Source organism: Gossypium hirsutum, chromosome D10, assembly GCF_007990345.1.
Source record: "Gossypium hirsutum isolate 1008001.06 chromosome D10, Gossypium_hirsutum_v2.1, whole genome shotgun sequence".
In the NCBI taxonomy this organism is placed as follows: domain Eukaryota; kingdom Viridiplantae; phylum Streptophyta; class Magnoliopsida; order Malvales; family Malvaceae; genus Gossypium; species Gossypium hirsutum.
In genome coordinates, this window is record NC_053446.1 from 25,469,133 (window position 1) to 25,493,475 (window position 24,343).

Sequence of the window (24,343 nt, forward strand, 5' to 3'; positions counted from 1 at the left end):
GCATACTTTAAACCATAAACCTACACCCTAAATCGTAAACACTAAACTGTAAACCAATAACCCTTAAACCCTAAGCCGATAACCTAAACCCTTAAACCCTAAACCCTAAACCTTAAACCTATAAAGCACAAACCCCTAAACTCCTAAATCATAAACTTTTGATTAAACCCTAAACCATAAGCCACTAACCCATAGACCCTAAGCCCATAACCCCTAAACCCTAAGCTCCTAACCTTTACACACTAAAAATGTACAAAACCATAAACCACAAACTGTAAACCATGAACTCTAAACTCAAAACTCTAATCCCAATATAATGAACATTATATCAAAAACCCCTAAATACTGAACTGAGCACCAAAAAACTTTAATACTATTTTAAATAATAGTATTTTAATTTTTCCATTTTTAACAAATATTTTAAACTATTTACAACTATTTGAGCATTAGCGGCGCTTTCTTAAAAACGCCGCTAAATCCCCAAAAGCTCAGAAAACGGCGTCATTGGGCTTAGGTTTTTTTGCGACGCTTTCTCAAAAACGCCGCTAAAAAGCCTTGAGCATTAGAGGCGCTTTCTTAAAAACGCGGCTAAATCACCAAAGCTCAGAAAACAGCGTCGTTGGGCTTAAGTTTTTTGCGGCGCTTTCACAAAAACGTCGCTAAAAGCCCTAAGCATTAGCGGCGCTTTCTTAAAAACGCCGCTAAATCCCCAAAGCTCAGAAAACGGCGTCGTCAGGCTTAGGTTTTTTTGCGGCGCTTTATTAAAAACGCCACTAAATCCCCAAAGCTCAGAAAACGGCGTCGTTGGGCTTAGGTTTTTTTGCGGCGCTTTCTTAAAAATGCCGCTAAAGCCCTGAGCATTAGTGGCGCTCTCTTAAAAACGCCGCCAAATCCCCGAAATCTCAGAAAACAGCATCGTTGGGCTTAGTTTTTTTGTGGCGCTTTTTTAAAAACGCTGCTAAATCTCCTAAAGCTCCGAAAACGGCTTCGTTGGGCTTAGGTTTTTGCGGCGCTTTCTCAAAAACGCCACTAAAAAGCCCTGAGCATTAGCAGCGCTTTATTAAAAACGCCGCTAAATCCCCAAAGCTCAGAAAACGGCGTCGTTGGGCTTAGGTTTTTTTGCGGCGCTTTCTCAAAAACGCTGCTAAAGCCCTGAGCATTAGTGGCGCTCTCTTAAAAACGTCGTTAAATCCTCGAAAGCTCAGAAAACGGCATCGTTGGGCTTAGGTTTTTTTGTGGCACTTTCTTAAAAATGCCGCTAAATCTCCGAAAGCTCCGAAAACGGCGTCGTTGGGCTTAGGTTTTTGCGGGGCTTTCTGGAAAACATCGCTAATGATTATTTTCAGCGGCGTTTGTTATCCAAATGCCGCTAAAAACGCCGCTAAAACCCTGTTTTGGTGTAATGCCCCTATTTTTCATCTTCTTCATATATTCCATTTTTATTATATCTGTGATTATAAAACAACTCATTGTCACTCCTTAATTTCCTTCTAATTCATCACCAAAATCATTCTTTGACTCAAAAGAAGTAACCAAGTTGTAAAGGAGAAACTATTGATTGCTTATGGTTTCTCTATACGAGGAACATGATTACTACCATCTTAAAGAATATGTGATGATACATTCTAAGCTTTTTCAAACCAAATTGGCAATTGAACCAGTTAAATCATTGATTCATTAGTTCAACTAATTCAGTAGGTTTAATTAAATAAATTATTAAAAATTAAGGTAAAAAATATTAAAATTAGAAAGAAATCTTAATCAATCTAATGCTTTTTTTGGACCAGTATCTCAACAATTTCTTAATTTAATCGATTTGGTCCGATTCAAACAACCATGATATGTTATGATCCATTAAATATTTTTAAAAACTTAAAAAGAAAATTTATGTATTCATACCTAACACATACACTATATAAAGCCAAATTTTTTAGAATTTAATTATAATTTTAAAAAAAGACAAAATGTAATTTTAAAATTATATTATTTTTAAATTTTGGGGATTAAACTATAAAACTTTTTCGTTTTGAAAGAGATATAATGGAATTATAAATTTTTAAAGAGTCAAAATGCAATATTATTTTTGTATCAACCTAAATTCTATAACTTTTAAGGGCTAAACTATAAATTTACCATTTGATGGATCCAACCTAGTGCCGCCCCTGCTAACTAACCCTTGTGGAATCCATTAAATTAAAGTACAGTGGAAAATAAAATATAAAAGAAGATATTCATATTTGAAGTCAATTTATTCCTTGATGCAAGGAACACACAGTTTTTTTAAGTGGAGGTTGAATGGGATAAGATCACCAACCACAAAAGTAAGAAGCACACCACAGTTTGATGTTGTGTAATAATAATTGAATGCCACCAAGAAGAGTTTAGAAAGCAGAGGAGATAGAGATGGCAAGTAGAATGCAGTACTGTTATAACCATGTTCTGCCATTGACAGCCATGGTTGCTGTGGAGTGCACAAATGTAGGGTTAAACGTTCTATTCAAAGAAGCAACAGCAAAGGGGATGAACCGCTATATCTTCATCACTTATTCTTATGCTGTTGGAACTCTTCTTCTCCTCCCTTTATCCTTCATCTTTCCCAGGTTTTCCTTTTTGTTTCTCTTCTTATTATCATCATCCAGTTTTCACATAATACCATTGGAGTTTTGCTTGTTTTTGATGCAGTAGTAGAACAGTGATTCCCTCTTTGAAATTCCACCTTGGCTCTAGAATTTTCCTTCTTGGCCTTATTGGGTAATTGAATTTCTTTTTCTTTTCAGTTTTGGAAAAGATTTGAAGATGGAAAATGAAAACTAGATAACTTTTTTTTTTTATTGTGACAGGTATTTAGCTCAAATATGTGCATATAAGGGTATGGATTATAGCTCCCCAACTCTTGCTTCTGCCATCAGCAATCTTGAACCAGCTTTTACCTTCATACTTGCTGTTCTTTTCAGGTTTCTTCTTTCTACTTATCTTAAATTCAATAAAACCAAACCTAATTCTTCTTGTTTTCTCCCTTTGATTTGATACTTTATAATCAACAAGATTGGAAACAGTAGCTTTGAGAAGCTCCAGCAGTCAAGCTAAAATCATAGGGACTATAGCATCAATTTCAGGTGCATTACTAGTTGTTCTTTACAAAGGTCCCAAAGTTTTAGTTCAATGGCCCTTGGAATCTTCAGAGCCAAATTGGGTCATTAGTGGGATCTTACTTGCTACTGCCTATCTTCTATTTTCAATTTGGTACATTGTTCAGGTAAATCATACATGTCCAATGACGGTAAAAGTACCATGAAATCCCTGTTGAGTCGGATTGTATTTGGCTTTCTTTATTAAAAAAATTGATAAATTAGTCTCAATATGTTATATCAGAGAGCAAACAGATCCTTTTTATTAAAAATTTCTATCTATTTTTATTGTTAAAAATGACGTGACAAATAGAATAACTAGACAATTTCATGTGAGAGTGTCATGCGTTACTCATGTTGGTGTAAACGGACTAATTTTTAATGTAGAAATTGATGAAATTTTTAACAAAATTAATTCAACGTACAGGAACTAATTTACCTATTTTTTTAATAGAAGGGACAAAATACAATCCAACTACTAGTATAAGGGTCTCATGATACTTTTACCCTCCTACAACTCAAAAGTTTCGTATAAACTGAACTAAATTTTGGATTTCGAAAACTTGTCAGACCCAAGTATTGGAGATTTACCCAGCTGAGCTGATTGTTGCATTGTTTTACAACTTATGTGGAGCAATTATCTCTGTACCTGTTTCCTTAATAACACAACCTAAGTTGAGTTCTTGGATACTAAGGCCTAGTGTTGCAGTCATTGCAGTACTATACTCAGTAAGAACTTAATAATTAACTATAATTTGGTAGATACATATAGGCAAATATATGGAAAACTTCGTATTTAATATTTTGAATGTGTGTATTTTGAGTTAGGGTGTTTTCCAATCCTTTAGCTCACTTGTGGTCACATGGGGCCTTCATTTGAAAGGGCCTGTATACGTTGCAATTTTTAGCCCTGTATCAATCGCCATTGCCGCTTTTATGAGTGCAATTTTCCTTGATGATTCTCTGCATCTTGGAAGGTACTAAAATTCTCTTTTCCATAGCTTTCATGTTACCAATTTCATATATTTTATCTTCAATTTGCAGTATTATTGGAGCAATTATAATATCAATGGGATTTTATGCTGTACTATGGGGTAAAGCGAAGGAAGGTGGAAGGGATTCATCATCTAGTGGTAAAGTTCCCCTGTTGAAAGTGGAAGACATTGTAGAATAGCTGAATTGATTATTAATTGTTCCTGGAATCATCAAATGATTAGTTTAATGGCAATTGCAATACAATAAGAACACCAAAAGGGGTTTTGGATTTTCTCAGAATTTAGATTAGATCACACCTAATGGATCATCCCTATTGTTTTCCATTGAAAAATAGTAATGTGGAGCTGATGAATGATGATTATCATTTCAACCTAAATAATCCAATACTATACAAGTACATGATATGAACACGACACTACAAATATAAAAACAAATATGATACCAATACATGAACATGAAAAAATTAATAATAACACAATTATTTAAAAAATTCTATAGTATGAACTAATTTAAACACAATAATGGTACAAAAAACCTACACAATATAAATATATATAATTTAAATTTGAAATAATTTTTTTTAATTCTCAAACTGAGACCTCAGAAAGGAAAAATTCTCGAGTAATTTTGACTGGCCTAAAATGTTAAGTTCTTTAAGGACTTCTTTTCATGAAATGAAGATATAGATTCGCCACAGCAGGAATCTACTTGCAAAAAAAAAAAAAAAAAACTGCACACTTCTCCGGCTAAAAACCAACAGATTTGAAAACCAAAGTTAACAGAAAATACAGTTCAAAAATCTCGGAAACTCATTCTAGGGTCGACCTTTTTTCCAGCTGTGCGCCCTCTTCCCCTATATCCACCTCTACCTCTACCTGTTCCTCTTCCTCTGCCTCTTCCTCTTGCACCAAAGCCTCGGCTAAATGATTTACCATGCTTCACCTCCACAAGTGAATGAAGCAACTCGTCACAAAGAATGCAACCAGTATGCAATGTAGCTCCATCTTCCAAAGGAGTTGTTTTCTTATTAAAGTCTACCTCTATGATTGTTGAGTCACATTCAGCACAGCGGTCTCGGGTGGTGGCAATGCGGTGAGCGCCCTCAGGGAGTAAGACAAGGCAATTGCATTTGTTGCAATACAGTCTCCATTTCGGAGCACTTACTGGATCTAAAACTAGTGTTCCGCTGCATTCAGGGCAAGCACAGACTCCCTGGGCCACCACAGAATGTCGGCATGTGGGGTGTAGGCAGAGGAAGCAAGGCATGCCTGCTCCCTTCCCCAACTTCCCTGTACTCCCTATCTTTGCGGAACCAAAGAGAGTGCCTATTCCTTCAAATGGAGGGCTATTATAGCAGTACGGGCAAAGGGGGAATGACTTGCCTTCCGGACCGGGCATGGAGAAGATCAAAAGCTCGAAATTATCCAGCGGACATGTAAGTTCCTTGTACAACTGTAGAAAATTAAAATGCAAGTCAGAAGGGACAACTTAAGCACAGTCAACGATATAGATATGATGACATGACAATACAGCCACTTCTGAGGCTTTTCCTGCCATCAACTTTCAAAACAACCTATAAGATCTGAAACATTGCCACACAATATGTGGCCACGTCTATATTTGTGTCATTGCTTGCGTTCTTTTGCATGTCAGTCGTGTAAATACAAGCTCAACACAAAATATTAAGTTACTGTGTTTAAAGATGTCAAGTTTATTACTGTTGTATTTTATTGAATATGTCATGTTTGTGCAATGTTTTAGTATCATATTCAAAATTACCAAGTCTAGAGTACGATAATCCATGCAATTCTGTACGGCACATCAAGCTATTGAAAGAAAAGGACTTATCAAATCGAATCACATTTGCTATGCATAAGTTACATTCAGCTCTAATTTTCTTCTATATTAATTTCTTTAAAGAAATCAAAGACTAGTATTGTACACTCAGGAGACCAACATGGCTAGAGATGACAACTTCAATCTTTCCTGTCATGTCCCCGGGATGCCCCACCTTCAAATAGGTTTCTTTACAAGGGGAACAAGAGAAAGAAGACGAACCAGGCGCCTAAAGTTACGTATTGCTACCTCTGCTCCATTGTGTTTGACCTTTTTAATCATTTTTTTGCTACATCAAAAAGGTCCTTGTTTGTGACTTTTTCAATCTACCAAACTCAACTTCAAACATCTTTTTAAAAATATATTGAATATAAAATTTAAGAAATACGTTCTGGAAATTTTGAAATTCTATATTTGTAAATCTTATTCATTTAAGATGTTATTAAAAATAATGATCAAACTTATTTTAGTCTGATCCAAAAAGCCAATAAGAGAAACAAGTTTGGATGAGGAAGTAGTCCATTCTAGAATCAATCCATGCATGGGAGGAAATGAAAGAAAAAGAGAGAAGGTGGGGGGATGGAGTCGAAGATGAACTAGGCAAGCTAAGGGAAGACATTTACCATAGTGCTTATCTAGTTTTCCTTCTAATCCAAGGATTTTGTGCAGACACAAAATTTATGTGCCACTTATATGCAAGGAATAACATCCACGCAAAACATGCTTTAGTGAAAATATAAATTTTGAAAAGGTCCAGCATTTCAGCGTTACCTTGATTGTGCCTTTTTGAGGAAGATAGTAAACTTCTTCACATGTGCCACAAAACATACGTTGTGGTTGTGCAGAAATGTACTTCATGTACCGCAAACATTTACCACATTTACTAAGAGCACGCCCCGAATCAGCTAGCGGAGAGAATTGCGCTTCAAACAATGCATCCATGTTCTCTATCTGGAAAAAGAAGGGGGAGTTGAAGTGATGAATAAATAATTCTAAACTACAATATCCAAAAGCAATCATAAAAATCAGTAACATAAGCTCTCAAACCTGCTGAAGAAAATAACAGAATTTTTGCTTGAATTGTTGGAGTACATGCTGCACAACACGAGAATGATTGGCCTGACCCTTAGCAACCAAAGTGATCTGGTGCTCAATGAAACTGCGTATGTCTGGCAAACAAAGATCCGGATCAATACATTGATAGCCTCTTATCAATGTTATGCCTAAAGTAGTTGGAACCAACCTCCTACCAGCTTGAACCTGCATTTTATCAATGAAATATCAATCTCATGCAAAGATAAACTAAACTATTTTGCATACCAATGCTAACCATCACAAGGGTAAACTTAAATTAGTTGCTTAATTTATAAACCTGAACATAGTTCCGTTCACATATGTTGTTTATATGCACAGGTATTGATGCATCTGTGCCTATCCCGTTCTTCTCCATTAGAGAAATGAGCTCACTCTCACTGAGATAATCAGGAGGTGAAGTTTCACCCTAAGGAATTTACAAAATCGGGCATCAGTATCAATATTTGAACACTTAATGATTCGCTAAACGGAACTGCATGTATTACCTCATATAACTCCACTCTTGAAACTTCAATTTTCTCCCCCTTTGTAAACTGGGGTAGATTTTTCTCATTTATGGCCAACCATGGCATAATATATGTAAATCCTTGTACTGTGACACGCTGCCCAATGCAATGGAAGAATTCTCCACCAATTGAAAATTCTACTTTTGTCCTGAAATAGGCAGCAAAGATACATATTGTGAAAGAAAAGCGAATAATAAAATATAATTAACCAATAATAATCAAAATGTTTCTGTGGCAAATCAACAGATGAGAAGATGGCTAATTATGCATTAGAATCACAGAATGTTTCAGTGGCACCAATCGCATTCATTTTTTACATTGATCACAATAGGATATAAGAAACTGCTGGAAATAACTAAACTAAATAAACAAGATTACGCATTAGGCTATTACCTCACATATTTGCAGTCAGGAGACACAGTTCCCATAAAATGTTGACAGATATACTGATATAATCTCCAAGCATCATTCCCAAGAACATCCTCAGTTGCTGGTCGCATTGGAGTTATAGGAGGATGGTCACCAGCATCTGTTCCTGTCCGTGGTTTATGATAACCTTCAGCAAGAAGTCTTTGGACACAATCACTCCATGATGGATTGTTCTCTAGTACCTTAAGCGTGCCTTTGAAGTCAAATGATGAAGGATATGCTGTGCTTTCAGTTCGCGGATAGCTAAACCGCCAAAATTCCAAAAGGAGAAATAAATAAAATAATTACTACTGAAAACAAAGGAAGTACAAAATAATATGCAGTTATACATGAAGTAAAATGCAACAGTGTTATTTATCATAAAACTTTCTTAACCATGCTTATTAGAACCAGGACTAGTAATTAATGAATCTAAACCATAACCCCTAATTTTCATCATTCAAGGCTCCAAAACATCAGTTAAGGAAGCAACTGCAAATTCAGAAAACCATTAACCCATGATTTAGTTAGGTATATAAAGACTAATCACATAGTTTTTAATTTATTATTGTATAGTCTAAACAATACAATGAAAGTATGCATGCCTGTGTATATCTACTTCCATCAAAAGGACACATAGAACTAAGCTCCAGACAAGACAACCCTCTTAAACCTAGACACACACAATGCTTCGTATCAATCCTGACAACCCTAAAAGGGAAAAAGATTCAGAGTATATACTCTTACAGTCACCACAAAACAGAGTTTAGTACTGAACTTTAATCATCAATTAAATATAAACGCAAAAGAAGTACTAAATCATCCAGCTTTCATTTCCAGCAGAAACCTTTCTGCAGAACATAAACCCTATGTTGAGTCTGGGTAAAACTAATATCATTCTATTAAAAAAATCAGTCATCTAAATAGCTAAATCTTTAGCAACAACATTTAACATCAGTTTCAAAGACTCAACAGGTCATATCCAAGAATATTGATACAGAATCTATATGCTTTCTTCATAATAACAAATTACAATGGGATTGTATATTATTCCTTGCCTGCCTTAGATTTTTCTCTTTGTATAAATACCTATGTAATCATCTTTTTGTATGAGTGAAAATTATTCAAATCCCTATAAAATTCATCTCTCAAATATTTAATTTCAACATAAGCAAAGATACAAAGAAACTCATTGTAATCTAAAACAGTGAGAGAAGAGGACCTTATGAAACCTTGAGTGTATAAGCGTTCAGCAATTTGCATGGCTGTCTGAGGTCCATAGCCTAATGCACTTGAAGCAACCTGAAAAAAATTAAGAAGGGTTATCCTGATATATTTTATTTACTTATGGTGTTTAAAAACCATGTAAGAGTCTAAAAAATTTACTTCCAAAGGTCCAAAAAGCTGGGATTACAAATTTGAAATTTTCAATAATTTTTAAGAAGAAAGCCGCTTTGAGGAACAGCAAAAGCAAATGCTAAGATACCTGCTTCTGTTATCAATTACTTTTATTGCCCTTTTTCTTTACAACTTAACATTGTGTGCTGATATTGGACATTTTATCTCAAACACACGCTTCTTTTAATCATAGCAATGCCAAATTCCCACATTGCAACCACAAATTTTCCCCATATCTTTCAAACTGCATGCCTTTAACCATGATTTTCATCCACACCAGCAATGTTACACTAGATCTTATAGTTACAAAAACAGAGAATTCAGCAAGATTTAATTTGTCCATAAGGAATCAGCCACGCAACAATAGAGCATCTTACAAAAAGAATGTTATGTGATTGAAAGCAATCTACATTCACTCTTTCCTCATTGGATACATCAATATGCTATTCATGTAACAACTAGCCATGAAAAGCAAAGATTTTTATACCCATATATGGTCCACCCAACATGTCCGAAGTAATTTACAGTTCTTTTAAGCAGCTATTCAAGAATCAAGTAGAAAATTACTTTTTACAAGTAAAAAAAAGTAGAGAAATTCATAATTCTTCTAACCTTCAAAAGATTTACTGTGTTGAGACCAGAAGGTCGACCTTTAGTTTCCTGTTTTTCCGATACATCAATTACTTCAAGAATTCCATCCTCAGTCACCAACTTTTGAAACATCATAGCAACCTGAAAATATACCAAAAATCATCAGTTAGCATAGCTCGTTAAAACTCCAAGAGAAACATCAATAAATTCTTTATTTTACAAGGACTCACATCTATGTCAAACAACTTTTGACGTTTCCATTCTAGCTGGAGCTCATAACCATTCTGAATAATATAAGGACGTAATGCCCAAAACTTTTCAGGTTTGAAAGTATTAATTTGCAGATAACGCTGTACACAAAACCCAAGGGTAGGAGTTTGACATGGACCATAGCTGAAATAAGCAATTAATTAGGAGATTAAGTTAGTGCACAGAAGTTGGCCAAAAAGATTATCAGTTGCTGCGAAGCAAAAAATAAACAAACCACTTTTATGGGATAGTAGTCAGTGTAACTCTAGAGAAAGAAGACAAACCAAAAAGAAAACAATCAACATTGCCTAGTCTAAAGGTAAAATGAAAGGCTAAAAGTAGAAAAATAAGCAAGACCATAGAAAAATAAGCAAGACCATAAACTTGCAGATAGCTGTACAGAACGAGAAACCTAGAAAAGAAGCTAGCTAAATCAATATCCAGAAAACAAAAATTGTGAATAAGCAAAGGTAAAAACAACACCAAGAATGACGTTTCTGTATGCACAGCATGGGGCGCCCTAAGTCAATGGAGCTTGAATTTAATCCGGACAATAGAAATGATGAAGGATAACTAAGAAATAACTGTTAATTAATGGCCAAAGAAACAAGGGTGGGAGCAGAAAGAAAGATCCGGTTGTTCAAGGTACGCCAGAGGAGGGGGAAAACTCCCTTTTACCTTTTTTTTTCCCCAAACTATTTTTATACAATTTTTAATTTTATTCCTTTTTTAAATTATTAATTTTAGTAACTTTTATTTTATTATTTTATGTCCTACTAAAATTTTAATATGTTTGAATTATTATTTGACAAAAAGATAATTTTAATATTTTTTATTCACTTATTATATATATACACATCTTAATCTAATGTCTCTAATAATCATTTTCTCTTCTCCCTGTAATTCACCTCACTGCAATTGTTGCTTTTGTATTCAAGCATGTATCCTACTATTGATTTTACCATGACCATTGTTTCCAATCTCACTAGAGCAAACCTCATATGTCTGTCCAAATAGACCCTAAATTATCAAAATAGAAAGGGCAGAAATATAAGGCAATGACTAATTTAGATGTCAATAAAATATTATCACCAATAGAACTACAATGTAATCCTCAACTCTGGTATAAGCAAATGAGAACTGACACGCACAAACTTCTCTGTGGGCATAAAATTATTAAGCAAATAAAAACCCCAAGGAAAAAAATGCATAAAGAACTAAAAAATGCTAGGAGAGGTGAAAGAACCAACGAGATAACCCTGGAGTCAAGATTCCCATATTTTCCTTGAAAATAACTAGTTTGAAATCGTGTAAATGCAACACCAACTTTCAAATCTATCTCTTGCCGAGCATCCACAGCAAGTGCCTCGTGTCTGTTTGGTTCCACCAGGTTGTCCATAGCCTTCAAAATGTCCTTCTCGGTCACAGAAGAAAACCGAGCACGATAAACCCTTTTCTTTGCCTCATTCATTGGAAATCTCGTACATTCAATGACTGCAAGAAATTTATAATGATGATAATGAGTTAAATAAGAAGACATGCAAATCTGTAATTCAGTCATTGAATGTACGAGCAAGAAATCTCATACATTTAAAGACTGGAAAACCCATACATCACTATTCAGTATAATCACAATTGGAAAAACAAAAAATTTTGTTCTTTCTTCTTCTTTTTCCCAAGTTATTAAAAAACAGCAATGCAGATTAATTTACAGGGAATAAGACATGCTACCATTTATCCTCTCATAAATTCGCTTAATAATTTGATAAGTTCATGGACCAACAAACTTCACAGTGATGTACATGGAACTACAAAAAGCAAAAAGAATATATAGATACCTTCAAAACAAATGTTCTCTCCTTCACGATCACAATCCAACCATAGTACCAAATAACCACAACCACGCGCTTCTTGACTTAAATGTTTAGAAATATGAGCCTGATTAACCAAAAAAGTTATTAGAAATTTATATTTAGAAAGGAGTTATAGCTAAAGAAATACTGCACCAGAACAAGGAGCTAAACACACTCATCGCCAAGAAATAAAATGCAGATCGGACCATAATGTGATGGAGAAACAAATTTTTTGTCTGTCCAACCAACTCCAACTGTCAGGTTTACTGTCATATACTTTATGCACTGTGACTACAGCAGGTTGGTGGGTTTAAGTAGGTCAACATTCCAAGTTAAACAACATCCAAATCCTTACGAGACATGAATTTTAGAGAACTCATGTATGAAATTAATTTACAATTCAACTTAAGTGCAAATTTTCATTCACTCACTAAGTGCATAAGGCAGACATATCTGATAATAATAAACTAATCTGTGAATTTGCGTAGGCATTTCCATGGCAGGAAGAGAGACACTTTTAATTCCATCACTAAATTGCTGCGATACATCCCAGAATTCAGACATATTTGTCAACTACTGCCATCACATAAATTGCTGAGATCATGATAACAGGAACACAATTCTTTTAGTAATGCCAAGTTGACACAAAAATCAATAAAAAGAACAACAAAGTAGAAAATTATAAAGGTAGATAGGAAGCCACATAGACTATATACCCTGGGGTTTGCTTCTGTCTTGACAACTGAAGCTTGAAATAGGTCCAGAGGATTAGTGGCGTTCCAATCTTGATAAGATGCTGGAAAATCTACACTAGATTTGTACAATAAAGAAAAAAGGAAAAAATATCATCACCAGGAATCAAGATAATAAATTATACAAGATAAGGCTACAATAGGTAAACATAAAAAAGCAACAAACAAAATTAGCAGTTCTCTAACATCTACAAGCCATTTTGTTACGGAGTCAAACTGTAAATTGCAATATTGCTTAGACTAAATTTCACTGCACCATATAGCAGCATATGTTCTTTCTGAATCAAGAGAGTCAAACTTTACGTAATGTCTTTTCCTGTATCAAAATATTCACTCAAGCCTTGTCATACTATTTTTAACTAGAATAGACATAAAATAACTTCAAAAGGAGAAAAGCATCAGCATTCTGGGCACCTAAATATAATAAAACCTCAAGTAGCAGTCAGCATAAGACAAGAAAACCAAAAGAAAACAATCTTTTTCTTCTTTTTTTTTTCAGTTTTTCAGGGAGAATAAAGACCTGAATACATGTCCAATAACTGAAGTAACTTTATAATGGGCATGAAAGCCAAGAAACTTCCCATTGAACTCGTGAACTTCCGTACTACCTTTCCTTGTTGACATCTGAAAAATGTAATAGAACTTGTAAGTAACTAGCAATATTCAATGGCAAAAACTGAAAATTTGGCACAGCATTTACAAAAAAGACAATGGTATCCTAACCAAAACATGAAATGCTTCATGATTACTACTAATATGCTAAAATGAAACTAATATAAGAAATAAAAAGGAAAAGAAGATCGATTCAGCATTGCGTCCGACACATAAGAGCACTATGCATTACTTCTACTAAATGTTATTTTAAACCAAATCCAACACTGACCAAGGGGTATGGAATTTTCCAAACAGATTATTGTTCATTCAAAAAAGAAGCCATTAGTAATGTAGCTCAAGAACAAATATTAGAAGGAGAATCAAACAAATCAAGCATTGATTGAATTCAGTGATGTCAAGGCGAGCACCTAGGCGCTAAGATACAGCGCAAATGGCCATTTCCGCCTCAAGGCGAGGCGACTTCGATCAGGCGAGCACTTGGTGCGCTTTTCAGGCGCCTTTGTTGCAAAGCCAGACGCAAAAAGAGTGCACTTCACTAAAGAGCCATTCCATTCTCCATTCCCATGATTTTTTTTTTTTGACTTATAAAAGAAAAATATAATAAAATATAACAAATAACTTTTTTTAATTAATTATTGACCTAATTTTATTATATAAAAACCTAGTTAACTCTTAAAAGTTAAAACTTTTCAAGAGAAGATGAAGATGAAGGAAATTTAGAGCTAGTTTCTGATGATGATATTTAATTTCGTTCTTATGGTGTTTTATTTTACAATGCATTAAGTAAATTATTGAACTTAAACTATTGAACAATGTGTGGAATTTATAAATTGAATTATATTAAAATTTGTGTACATTTTACATATAATTTATATTTATGTGCTTGCGCCTTGGTTTACGCAGGCGAGCACTTTTTTTGCGTCTTGCACAGGTTCTAGCACCTCAAGTGTGCCTCGTGCCCTTGAAAACATTGATTGAATTTCTATAATTCAAAAGAAGGCAATGCCAACATTCTCTTAAAGGGCTTTCTAATATAAAATCCAGTAATTTGCTTTAACTTACGTAGCCTAAAATAAAAATTAATGGAACTAATTAAATCTTCATAAATATAGAACATTTTCTTATTTCTCTAAACTTCGTTTTCTTTTCGAATGTCTGCTCTCGCGATGAAGTCAATGGTCAATAACATCCTAAAGAAGAAACCTAATCAAGATTAAATATTTCAAAGTTCAAATTTACAGAATCAGAATAACTACAAGGGGATTTCACAAAATAAGAGAGAGTTTAAGCATACCTGGCCACGAGAGAGTACGGAAGCAATGGAGAGTGCGATGCTAGGCTTCTCCGCCACCTGTAAAAACAGTGAGAAAAATCAACTTAAACATTAAGCATGACGAAATTTATTTTATGATTAATTTTATGCATTTAGCAAAAAGAAATTGAAATTGAAAAGTTTCAAAAGCTTTGTTTGATTGATTACCATTAGAACTTTGGGAGGCGAAGACATATTCGAATTTAAACCTGATTTTTCCAATTTCCAGTTCCACTGTATTTGTTGAGTTTTTCAGCTTCAACTTTGGCTGTAAATAATACGCATCGGAAGAAAAACGACGTAGTTTTTAGTTTAAATACTCTGTATCCCCTAGCACGCTTAGTAATCCCATATCGGTCCAAACGTCCGATAGATTATCCGGTGTCGGGATTCTTTTTCCCCACTAGAATTAAAATTCAATATATTATCTGGAATAAATATTATAACTATATTATTAGTATTGACTATTGCTGATTATATTACTTAAAAGTTTACATAAAAACGAAATAAATGTTTTGTTATAATGGAAAGGTTGAATGTTTAATATCAAATTGTTTAATTTTATTGATTTTATTAAAAACATTCCTAAAAAAGATATAAAGAGACTCTTGACTTATTTTGTATAAATAATTATTTTTTAATCATTGTCGAAACTTTTTTTTGAAATCGACTTTTATAAAAAATGAAAAATGAGAGTCGCCACCAATCTTTTTTATGAAGTGTGATCGGCTAACCTCGTAATTTGATCATTTTAATAAATGGCTTGATTTATTAAAACAACGATTTTGGTCTACAAAATTCAAGAAATAGGTTCAGGAGTCGGTTACGTACGAGGAAGGATTAGCACCCTTGTAACGCCCAAAATTGGTAGTAATTGATTAATTAATGTCTTAATGTCAAAAGTTAAACACTCGAAAAAAATTTAAAATACGATCCCTCCTTATATTAATGTATTTTTGTATTAATGTATTTTTTTAGTAAAACCCCTTAAATAGATCAAAACGTATGTAAAAAGCTCTCTTATCTCGAGGTAACAAAAGTTCGCATCCCGTAAGTTAGGACACGACGTCTCGAATCCTCGAAAACAAACTTACTCTTTATTTAAAATATTATTTAAATCTCATGTGTTTAAATTTTAAGAGGAATGTTTGGTTATCTTAGTTCAAAGAGAAAGTCGAACCCCGTAAGTTAGGGCACGACCTTTCAAATCTCCAAATACGAAACATGTCTTAATTCTTTTTATGCATCAAGCAAAAATTAACGTAATACTTAAAATGGTATATATTTAATTTATTTGGGTATAGTATAAAAACGGACAAATATGTTTAAATGTAACACTTGGCACGGGCACTAGCACAATATAAGATAACGGGTAAAAAAGATGACATAACGAGTGGATACATCAATAAAACGAAAATACTATGCTAGTGAATAATGATAATACACTATGATGATGATAGAATAAATAAATAAATAAATAGCAATTTGATAATAATAATAGCAATAATTATTAATCATCATAGTATTAACATAAACAATAATAATAATAATAATAACAATAATAATAATAATAATAATAATAACAAGAACAAGAACGGGGTGACAAAATATGCACATATAAGAAAAAAAGACAATACCAATTTTAAATATAAAAGGGACAAGGAAATAAATAAATACATAAATAAATAAATATAGAGGAGAATAGTTTATAAAATATTGAAGATAAATGACTAAATTGAAATATAAATGAAATTAAGGGTGCAATTTGTAATAAAATACATAAATAGATAATAATAATAATAGATAAAATAATAATAATAATAATAGTAGTAGTAGTAGTAGTAAGAATAAAGGAACAACACAAAAAAAACGAAATAAATAGATAAATGAGTAAATATATGAATAAATAAATACAAAGGAAAATAAAATATAAAAGATTGAAAGTAAGAGACTAAATCGAGATCTAAACAAAATTTAAAGTAAAAAATCATAATAAAATAAACAAATTAAACAATAAAATAGGTTAAGGGATTAAAATCAAATGCGCGAAGGAAAGAAAGGAACCAATTAGGAAATAATCCCCCTTGTCCCTTAAACGCAGCGTTCCCAGGAGATCAAATGGTCAGAGGACCAAAATGAAAAAGAAAATCAAATGGATAAATTTAAAAAAAGAAAAAAAGCTAAAATAAGGACCAGATTGAAAAAGAGTCCAAAAGTAGAAGGACTGAACATGCAAATACCCTATTGGCTGTGAAAACACGCAGATTCTTGATGGCCTTGGACGGGTCAGTTTTCAGGTTGACCCCAAAACGACTCCGTCCTAGGGCGCTTGGTGCCTGAGTGAAACGACGTCATTTCGCTACTGTTATTGATGTTATTTTTTAAAACAAATCATTTTAGCCTTTGAAATTCAAAAAAAAAATCTGAAAAACCTTCTTCCTTTTTCTCTGAAGCAAACCCCTATTCCCGCCTAAGGGTCTGGCGAGCCCACGGTGGCTACTGATCGCCGGTGACGGGCTCCGCTGTTCCCGGTGGCCAAAAAATACCGAAAATGCCCCCCTTTTTAGTCCATTTTAAACCTAGGTTTTAGATCAATAAGACAAATGCCTACAAAAAAGAAAAAGAATGGAAAAGATTCGGCCTTTGGCCTTCTTTGCCAATTTCGACACCGGAGAAAGTGTCCAATGGTGAGTATGCGAAGCGACACAGGTGAGTTTCTTTCTTTTCTTTTTCTTTTTATTTTTTACATGTAAAATATAAAAAAATTAAAAAACAATAAAGGAATCACCTTTTAAAATTCTTTTGTATTCGATCTTTTTTTTGTATATTTTCTCGTGTAAAATTACATTGATGGTTGTTGTGGCTTTTATAGCCAATTTACATGTTGTATTTCACTGTTTCTTGCTACTGCTTGCCTTCTTTCTTTTCCATTTCTTGTGTTGTTTCTATTTTCTTTTCTATCTTTTTTGCAGGCATTGGCAAGGTCAACTGAGGTAGAAGCCTTTCTATTTTGGTGCAAATGGCGGTAGGGCATGCCAGGCCTCGGGACGATGCACCTAGGGCGGCATGCCCATTCACGTTAACGGTGCTGATGGGGAGCTAGGGTTCTGAGAATGAGTTTAGGTTGTGGGCCAATGGGCTGTTTAGGGTTTTTTATTTTGGGCCATTTGGGCCTCTTTTGTAAATGGATTTCTTTTTTGTTTTTGGGCTTGTAACATTTGGACTGTTAATTTATTCTTATTTTTTATTTGTGTTTCTGTTTTAGGGCCTGAGCAAAAATGGTCCATTACAGCTGCCTCTTTTTGCTCGTTGACGTGTGACAGGAATGGAGCAAAGACCTTAAAAATGGTCAATTTTGCCTAGTTCTAACCCACTGCAACTTCAGGGGTATAGGAATTGTCACTTCAATCTGTTCTACTGCAATTTCGGGGAGATAAAATTAGTAGCTTCAAGCCGCTCTACTGCAACTTTAGGGAGATAAGATTTGCAACTTGGAGCTTCAATCTGTTCCATTTCAACTTTAAGGAAATAAGATTTGTAGCTTTAATTTGCTCCACTGCAACTTCAGGGAGATGAAATTTGACTTTAATCTTTTCCACTGCTACTTCAGGGAGATAAGATTCGTAACTTCAATATGCTCAACTGCAACTTCAGAAAGATAAGATTAGTTTTCCAATCTGCTCTACTGCAACTTCGAAGAGATGAGATTCGCCATAATGACTTCAATCCATCCTACTGCAACTTAAGGGGTATAGGATTTGTGATTTTTAACTTTAAACTATTCCACTACAACTTCAAGAAAATAAGATTCACATCTTCAACCTGCTCCACTATGACTTCAGGGAGATAAAATTTGTAGCTTTAATTTGCTCCACTGCCACTTTAGGGAGATAAGATTTGCCACGATGACTTCAATCTGTCCCACTGTAACTTCAGGGGTATAGGATTTATGGTTTGTAGCTTTAATCTATTCCACTGTATCTTCAGGGAAATAAGATTCGCTATCTTCAATCTGCTCCACTGCATCTTTAAGGAGATAAAATTTGTAACTTGTAGCTTTAATTTGTTCCACTGCAACTTCAAAGAAATAAGATTCGCTATATTCAATCTGCTCTACTGCAATTTCAGGGAGATAAGACTTATAGTTTTAATCTACTCTACTGCAATTTCAGAAAGATAAGATTTGTTATCTTCAATCTACTCCATTGCATCTTTAGGGAGATAAGATTTGTAACTTGTAGCTTTAATCTGTTCCACTGCAACTTCAGGGAAATAAGATTCGCTATATTCAATCTGCTCCAATACAAATTTTGGGAGATAAGACTTATAGCTTTGATCTGCTCTACTACAACTTCAGAGAGATAAGATTTGCTATCTTCAATCTGCTCCGCTGCAACTTTAGGGAGATAAAATTTGTGACTTTAATCTCTTCCATTGCCATTTCAGGGAGATAAGTTTTGTCACGGTGACCTCAATCCGTCCCACTGCAACTTCAAGGGTATAGAATTTACGATTTCTCTGATCTGTTACACCATTCTCTAGGGAACATGACCTATAGAATCCATTCATGGGCCTATTTATGCCAAGTGATTAGGATGTCATGGTCATAATGAATCAAATGCTTCTAACTAGATGTGTATGCATGATATTTGCATGAGTGCAGAATTTCATTTTTCGAGAATGATCCCCTTTTAATGCTTAGGTTGACATTGCTCATTGTTTATCAAGGTTCTGTCACTGACGCATTACCCTACCTTCTTGCTCAGCTGGTATCTTTGACAGGAAACCCGAAGAAATAATCACAATCTGGGTTATTCTTTCCCAGATGTTTCCAACTCTTAAATTTGGTTAGTTTTGACTAATGGTCTTGTTTCAGGTTCTCGTACTATTTAGAAGCCTTTCAGAGCAATAGGCAAAAATCCTTTTACTTGAATATTATTAGTCCATTTGTCATTATTTCAATGAAAAATGCTTGAAAAAGATCATAACAATGGACAAGATTGGAATTTATTTTTAGCAAAGCTCGAAATGAATAGATTAATCAAAATAGTAAACTTTGCTAAAATAAAAAATGAGTAAGATGAAAATAGGTGCCCCAGATATCATGGCATGAGCTTTTTTGCACTAACTTCTCGATGACTCTTTGAACTTGATACGTGTTTAAAAGACCTAGAGTACTTTGTTGGTGCCCTAAGATGTAGCATCCCTCCTTCTTGTTAATTCTAAGAGGACAAGATACCACATGGCCCATCTTCGATCAAAATTTGAATTACCCTTTCTTGGGTTTTCAACTCAAAACCTTTTTGGTCTCAAGACACCCTTTTTGCGAGTTTTCGCCTTGGCCTCTCCATTTTTTTAAGTGAAGTATTTCTTGACTGAATCCGAATTCACAAGATTAGGCAGATTTTTTCCATCCATCTCGATTAAAATCAACGCTCCTCCAGAAAAGGCCTTCTTCACCATATAAGGTCCTTCCCAGTTTAACATCCACTTTCCTTTGAAGTTCTTTTGTATGGGAAGGATATTTTTTAATACCAGGTATCCCTTATGGAATTCTCTGAGGGGAACATTTTTGTCATAAGCTCGCATCATTCATTTTTGGTACATCTGACCATGACGGATAGCTTTCAACCTCTTCTCTTCAATCAAGTTCAATTGATCATATTGGGATTGGATTCATTCTGCTTTTTTTAACTTCAACTTTATGAAAACTCGGAGAGAAAAAATCTCGACTTCAATGGTTAAAATCGTCTCCATTCTATAAACTTATGAGAAAGGCGTTGCCCCAGTGGAGGTCCTGACAGACGTTCGATAAGCATAGAGGGCAAATGGTAACTTCTCATGCCAATCTTTATACGTCTCAGTCATTTTCCTCACGATCTTCTTGATGTTCTTATTGGCTACCTTTACCGCACCATTCATTTTTGGACGATATGGTGACGAGTTGTAGTGTTTGATTTTAAACTGCCTGCAGACTTCTGATATCGTGTTATTGTTCAAATTCAATACATTTTCAGATATGATCCTTTCTGACATTCTATATCGACATATGATTTATTTCTTTAAGAATTTGTTGACTACAAACTTTGTAACATTGGCTTAAGAAGTGGCCTCTACCCACTTGGTAAAGTAATCGATGACCACAAAGATGAATCAATGCCCGTTAGAAGCTTTTGGTGAGATTGGCCCAATAACATTCATGCCTCACATAAAGAAAGACCATGGAGAAGTCATAGCATGAAGAGGTAAAGGAGGTACATGAATTTTATCTCCATAAATTTGACACTTATGACATCTCTTGGCATAACAGATGCAATCTCCTTCTATGGTGGACCAGTAATATCTGAATCTCATGATTTGCCTGGCCATTGTAAAACCATTAGCATGCGTTCCAGAAACACCCTCATGGACTTCTTCCAAGATTTTATTAGCCTCAACAACGTCCACACATCTTAGTAGTACCTGATCCTTTCTTCTTTTATATAGGATCTCTCCATCTAGGACGTAGTCACTGGCCAATCTTCTTAATGTCTTTTTATCATTCTCAGTTGCTTGGTCAGGGTATTCACTATTCTTCACATGTGATCATCTTTTTCTTCTTCTTTGATATTGTAACAATGAGCCGGAGCCTCATAAATACTCATATAGATAGGTTTTACATCTTCATGTTTGTTCATCTTGACCATGGAAGCTAAAGTAGCCAAGGCGTCAGCCATCTGATTTTCATCTCGCGGGAGGTAGCAGAAGGTGGTGTCATCAAACTCCTTAATTAGTTCAAGGACCAGCCTTCTATACTCAATCAACTTTGGATCTCTTGTCTCCCATTCACCCTTGAGCTGATAGATCATTGATGCAAAATCTCCATATACCTCTAGCACTTTGATCATGCGTTCTATGGCCGCACGGATACCCATGACGCATGCTTCGTATTCTATCATATTATTTGTGTAATCAAAATACAATTTACTAGTAAAGGGATAATGATCTCCATTTAGGGTTACCAGGACTGCCTTGATTCCGTTACTCATAGCATTTGACACTTTGTTAAAATTTAATTTTCAAGGATATCCTTCTTGAGCACTTTCTTCAGTGGTTGCAAATACATCAGATCTTCATTTAGGAAATCAAATTTTAAGGCTCGTAATCTTCTAGAGCTCTATTGACCAGAAAATCTGCTATTGCACTCATTTTTACTGCCTTCTGATTCAAATAGACTATATCAAATTTGGAAAGCAGAATTTACCATCGAGCCATTCTTCCATTCAAAGCAGTCGACTCCATCATGTACTTTAGAGGGTCTATTTTTGAGATGGGACAAGTTGTGTGGTACAACATGTACTATCTTAGTCTTCAGGTTGTCCAAGTTAAGGCACAACACAACTTTTCAATCGGCGAGTATCTTATCTCACATTCAGTGAACTTCTTACTGAGGTAGTATATCGCTCTTTCTTTCCTACCTAACTCATCATGTTGGCCCAACATGCATCCCATAGAATTCTCAAATACTGTCAAGTTCAATATTAGTGGCTTATCTAGACTAGGTGACATCAACACTAGGGCATTGGACAAGTAATGTTTGACCTTGTCAAAAGTTTTCTGGCACTCCTCATCTCATACACCTGGATTGTGTTTCTTAAGGTGACAGAATATGGGGTCATATTTCTCAATTAGTTGTGAAATGAACTGGGTAATATAATTTAATCTTCCTAAGAAAACTCATACTTTTTTTGAGTACACGGCGGAGGTAGCTCTTGTATAGCCTTGTCTTTATCTGGGTCGATCTCAATCCCCTTTTCACTGACTAAGAATCTTAGTAGTTTCCTCGACCTAGCCTCAAAGGTACATATTGCTGGACTAAGCTTTAGTTGGAATTTTTTCAATCTCAAGAACAATTTCCTCAGGACTTGTATATGCTCCTTTTATGTTCGGGATTTTGTGATCATATCATCGACATAAACTTCGAGTTCTTTGTGCATCATATCATGGAATAGAGTTATCATGGCTCTTTGATATGTTGCTCTCGCATTTTTCAGTCCTAATGGCATCACGTTATAACAAAATGTTCCATACATTGTCACAAATGTGGTCTTCTCCATATCTTCAGGATGCATCTTTATCTGGTTGTATCCAAAGAAACCATCCATGAAGGAAAACAGCGAATGATCTGCTATGTTGTCCACTAAGGAATCGATGTGAGGCAACAGGAAATTATCCTTCAGGTTGGCTTTGTTTAAATCCCTGTAGTCTACACACATTCATACTTTCTAATCTTTCTTAGGGACGAAGACTATATTGGCTACCCACTTCGAGTATTTGACCACTTGTAGGAAACCAACGTCAAATTGTTTTTTGACCTCTTCTTTTATTTTCAACAGTACGTCAGGCCTCATCTTTCGAAGTTTCTGCTGGACCGGTTTACGTTTTTCCTTTATGGGAAGCCGGTGTACCACGATATCAGTACTTAGACCAGGCATGTCTTGATACGACCATGCGAAGGCATCTTTGAATTCTTAGAGTAACTCAACGAGGTCTCGCCTTGTCTCTACAGTGATGTAAGTTCCAATTTTCACCTATTTCTTTTCTGGTTCATCTCCTAAGCTCACTATTTCCACTGACTCTTCGTGAGGTAGGATTTGTTTCTCATCTTGCTTTACCATCCTTAACAAATCAGGAGACAAGTTACAATCTCAATTATCTTCGAAGTTGTGAGGTTCCTTTAGACACATATCCTGCTTGAAAGGAGACTCTGAGTTAACAATTGTGTCGCTCATATTATTGATATCTGGAGACCTATCATACGAATGAAAGGAGACCCAAGAAACAGATCAATTTAAGAATGATTAATCGTGTAGTATGAGTATAAGAAAAAAGAGAAAAAAAAAGTACAATATTTGCCAAGTAGGACACTAAGATGCATTGTTTTCATTGAAATAAAAATAGTGGACATACGCATTTTCACAAAAGGATCCCTATTACTCCCAGGCCTAGAGCAACAGGTGTGTTCTGAACATTACTTTGAAATAGTCCTAAATACTACAGTGATTTCTTCCATAGTCAGTTGTTCAGAACACTTTCGGGGATATAGGGACGAATTTTTGAATTTTTGATAGGTTCCTTCCTTAGTTCCCTCTTTAGAGCCCCAAACATCCTCCCCTTTCGAATCTTTAATGTCTTCAAAGAATTCTAATTCTTCGTTGTCCATCAAGCTCTGTACTAGAGTTTTGAACTCGACGCATTTTTAGATTTCATGAAATTTATTGCATATAATGAAATGTAGTGTTAATGAACGGAAAAGATGCATGCAAAATGGTGTTGATTCTAGTTCAATTCCATTAGAACAACTTTTCTAGAAAACAAGTTTCTTTGCATAAAGCGGATACATATACTACCACGCTTTAACACTCAAAACCTTAACTTTCCCAAGAGGTCAAGCTAATTCTCGGCCTCGATCTGACTTTGATTTATATTTCAATTTTTGAATGGCTGGGGTCTGCAAGTGGTCAGCACTTATCGTACTCAGGCCAAAGCGTGGTCCATATCTCTAACCTGCCCCTCTCATAGGCTGTCACCTTTCTCTTGTTGCCTTTTGTCGGACCATATTCGC

At 34.8% G+C, this 24,343-nt stretch overlaps 2 protein-coding genes across 5 annotated transcripts; one reads left to right on the top strand and one right to left on the bottom strand.

The window, feature by feature from the left end:
* Positions 1 to 2,223: 2,223 nt before the first annotated feature.
* On the top strand, positions 2,224 to 4,396 carry LOC107914776 (WAT1-related protein At5g40240). Of its 2 annotated transcripts, none has more exons than XM_016843802.2 (7): positions 2,224 to 2,600; positions 2,686 to 2,751; positions 2,841 to 2,954; positions 3,046 to 3,256; positions 3,699 to 3,857; positions 3,957 to 4,105; positions 4,173 to 4,396. In XM_016843802.2, the coding sequence occupies exons 1-7, from the start codon at positions 2,404 to 2,406 to the stop codon at positions 4,300 to 4,302; spliced, it is 1,026 nt and encodes a 341-aa protein (XP_016699291.2). In that variant the 5' UTR covers positions 2,224 to 2,403; the 3' UTR covers positions 4,303 to 4,396. The 2 variants fall into 2 exon arrangements, with proteins under 2 accessions (XP_016699291.2, XP_016699290.2); XM_016843801.2 differs by having other exon boundaries at positions 2,226 to 2,600; positions 2,683 to 2,751.
* A 264-nt stretch (positions 4,397 to 4,660) lies between these two features.
* On the bottom strand, positions 4,661 to 15,184 carry LOC107914775 (DNA topoisomerase 3-beta). 3 transcript variants are annotated; one of them, XM_016843797.2, is made up of 15 exons: positions 14,908 to 15,184; positions 14,722 to 14,778; positions 13,333 to 13,436; positions 12,777 to 12,870; positions 12,046 to 12,145; positions 11,458 to 11,701; positions 10,189 to 10,351; positions 9,980 to 10,099; positions 9,192 to 9,271; positions 7,955 to 8,233; positions 7,541 to 7,709; positions 7,333 to 7,461; positions 7,008 to 7,220; positions 6,732 to 6,911; positions 4,661 to 5,576 (listed from the first exon to the last, which is right to left on the bottom strand). In XM_016843797.2, the coding sequence occupies exons 1-15, from the start codon at positions 14,932 to 14,934 to the stop codon at positions 4,917 to 4,919; spliced, it is 2,619 nt and encodes an 872-aa protein (XP_016699286.2). In that variant the 5' UTR covers positions 14,935 to 15,184; the 3' UTR covers positions 4,661 to 4,916. The 3 variants fall into 3 exon arrangements, with proteins under 3 accessions (XP_016699286.2, XP_016699287.2, XP_016699288.2); XM_016843798.2 differs by having other exon boundaries at positions 12,777 to 12,865; positions 14,908 to 15,135; XM_016843799.2 differs by lacking the exons at positions 12,777 to 12,870; positions 13,333 to 13,436; positions 14,722 to 14,778; positions 14,908 to 15,184 and adding an exon at positions 12,492 to 12,753.
* Positions 15,185 to 24,343: the final 9,159 nt, after the last annotated feature.

What these genes read in the sequence shown, in the direction of transcription:
- LOC107914775 (XM_016843797.2), bottom strand. Translation starts at nt 14,934, where the DNA reads ATGTCTTCGCCTCCCAAAGTTCTAATG. An exon ending in AGACAGAAGCAAACCCCAGG is followed by an intron (nt 12,146 to 12,776) that starts GTATATAGTCTA and finishes TTGGTTAATCAG; the next exon opens with GCTCATATTTCTAAACATTT. An exon ending in TCTGTTATTTTCTTCAGCAG is followed by an intron (nt 6,912 to 7,007) that starts GTTTGAGAGCTT and finishes TTCTTTTTCCAG; the next exon opens with ATAGAGAACATGGATGCATT.
- LOC107914776 (XM_016843801.2), top strand. Translation starts at nt 2,404, where the DNA reads ATGGCAAGTAGAATGCAGTACTGTTATAACCATGTTCTGCCATTGACA. An exon ending in ATACTTGCTGTTCTTTTCAG is followed by an intron (nt 2,955 to 3,045) that starts GTTTCTTCTTTC and finishes ATAATCAACAAG; the next exon opens with ATTGGAAACAGTAGCTTTGA. An exon ending in GATTCTCTGCATCTTGGAAG is followed by an intron (nt 4,106 to 4,172) that starts GTACTAAAATTC and finishes TTCAATTTGCAG; the next exon opens with TATTATTGGAGCAATTATAA.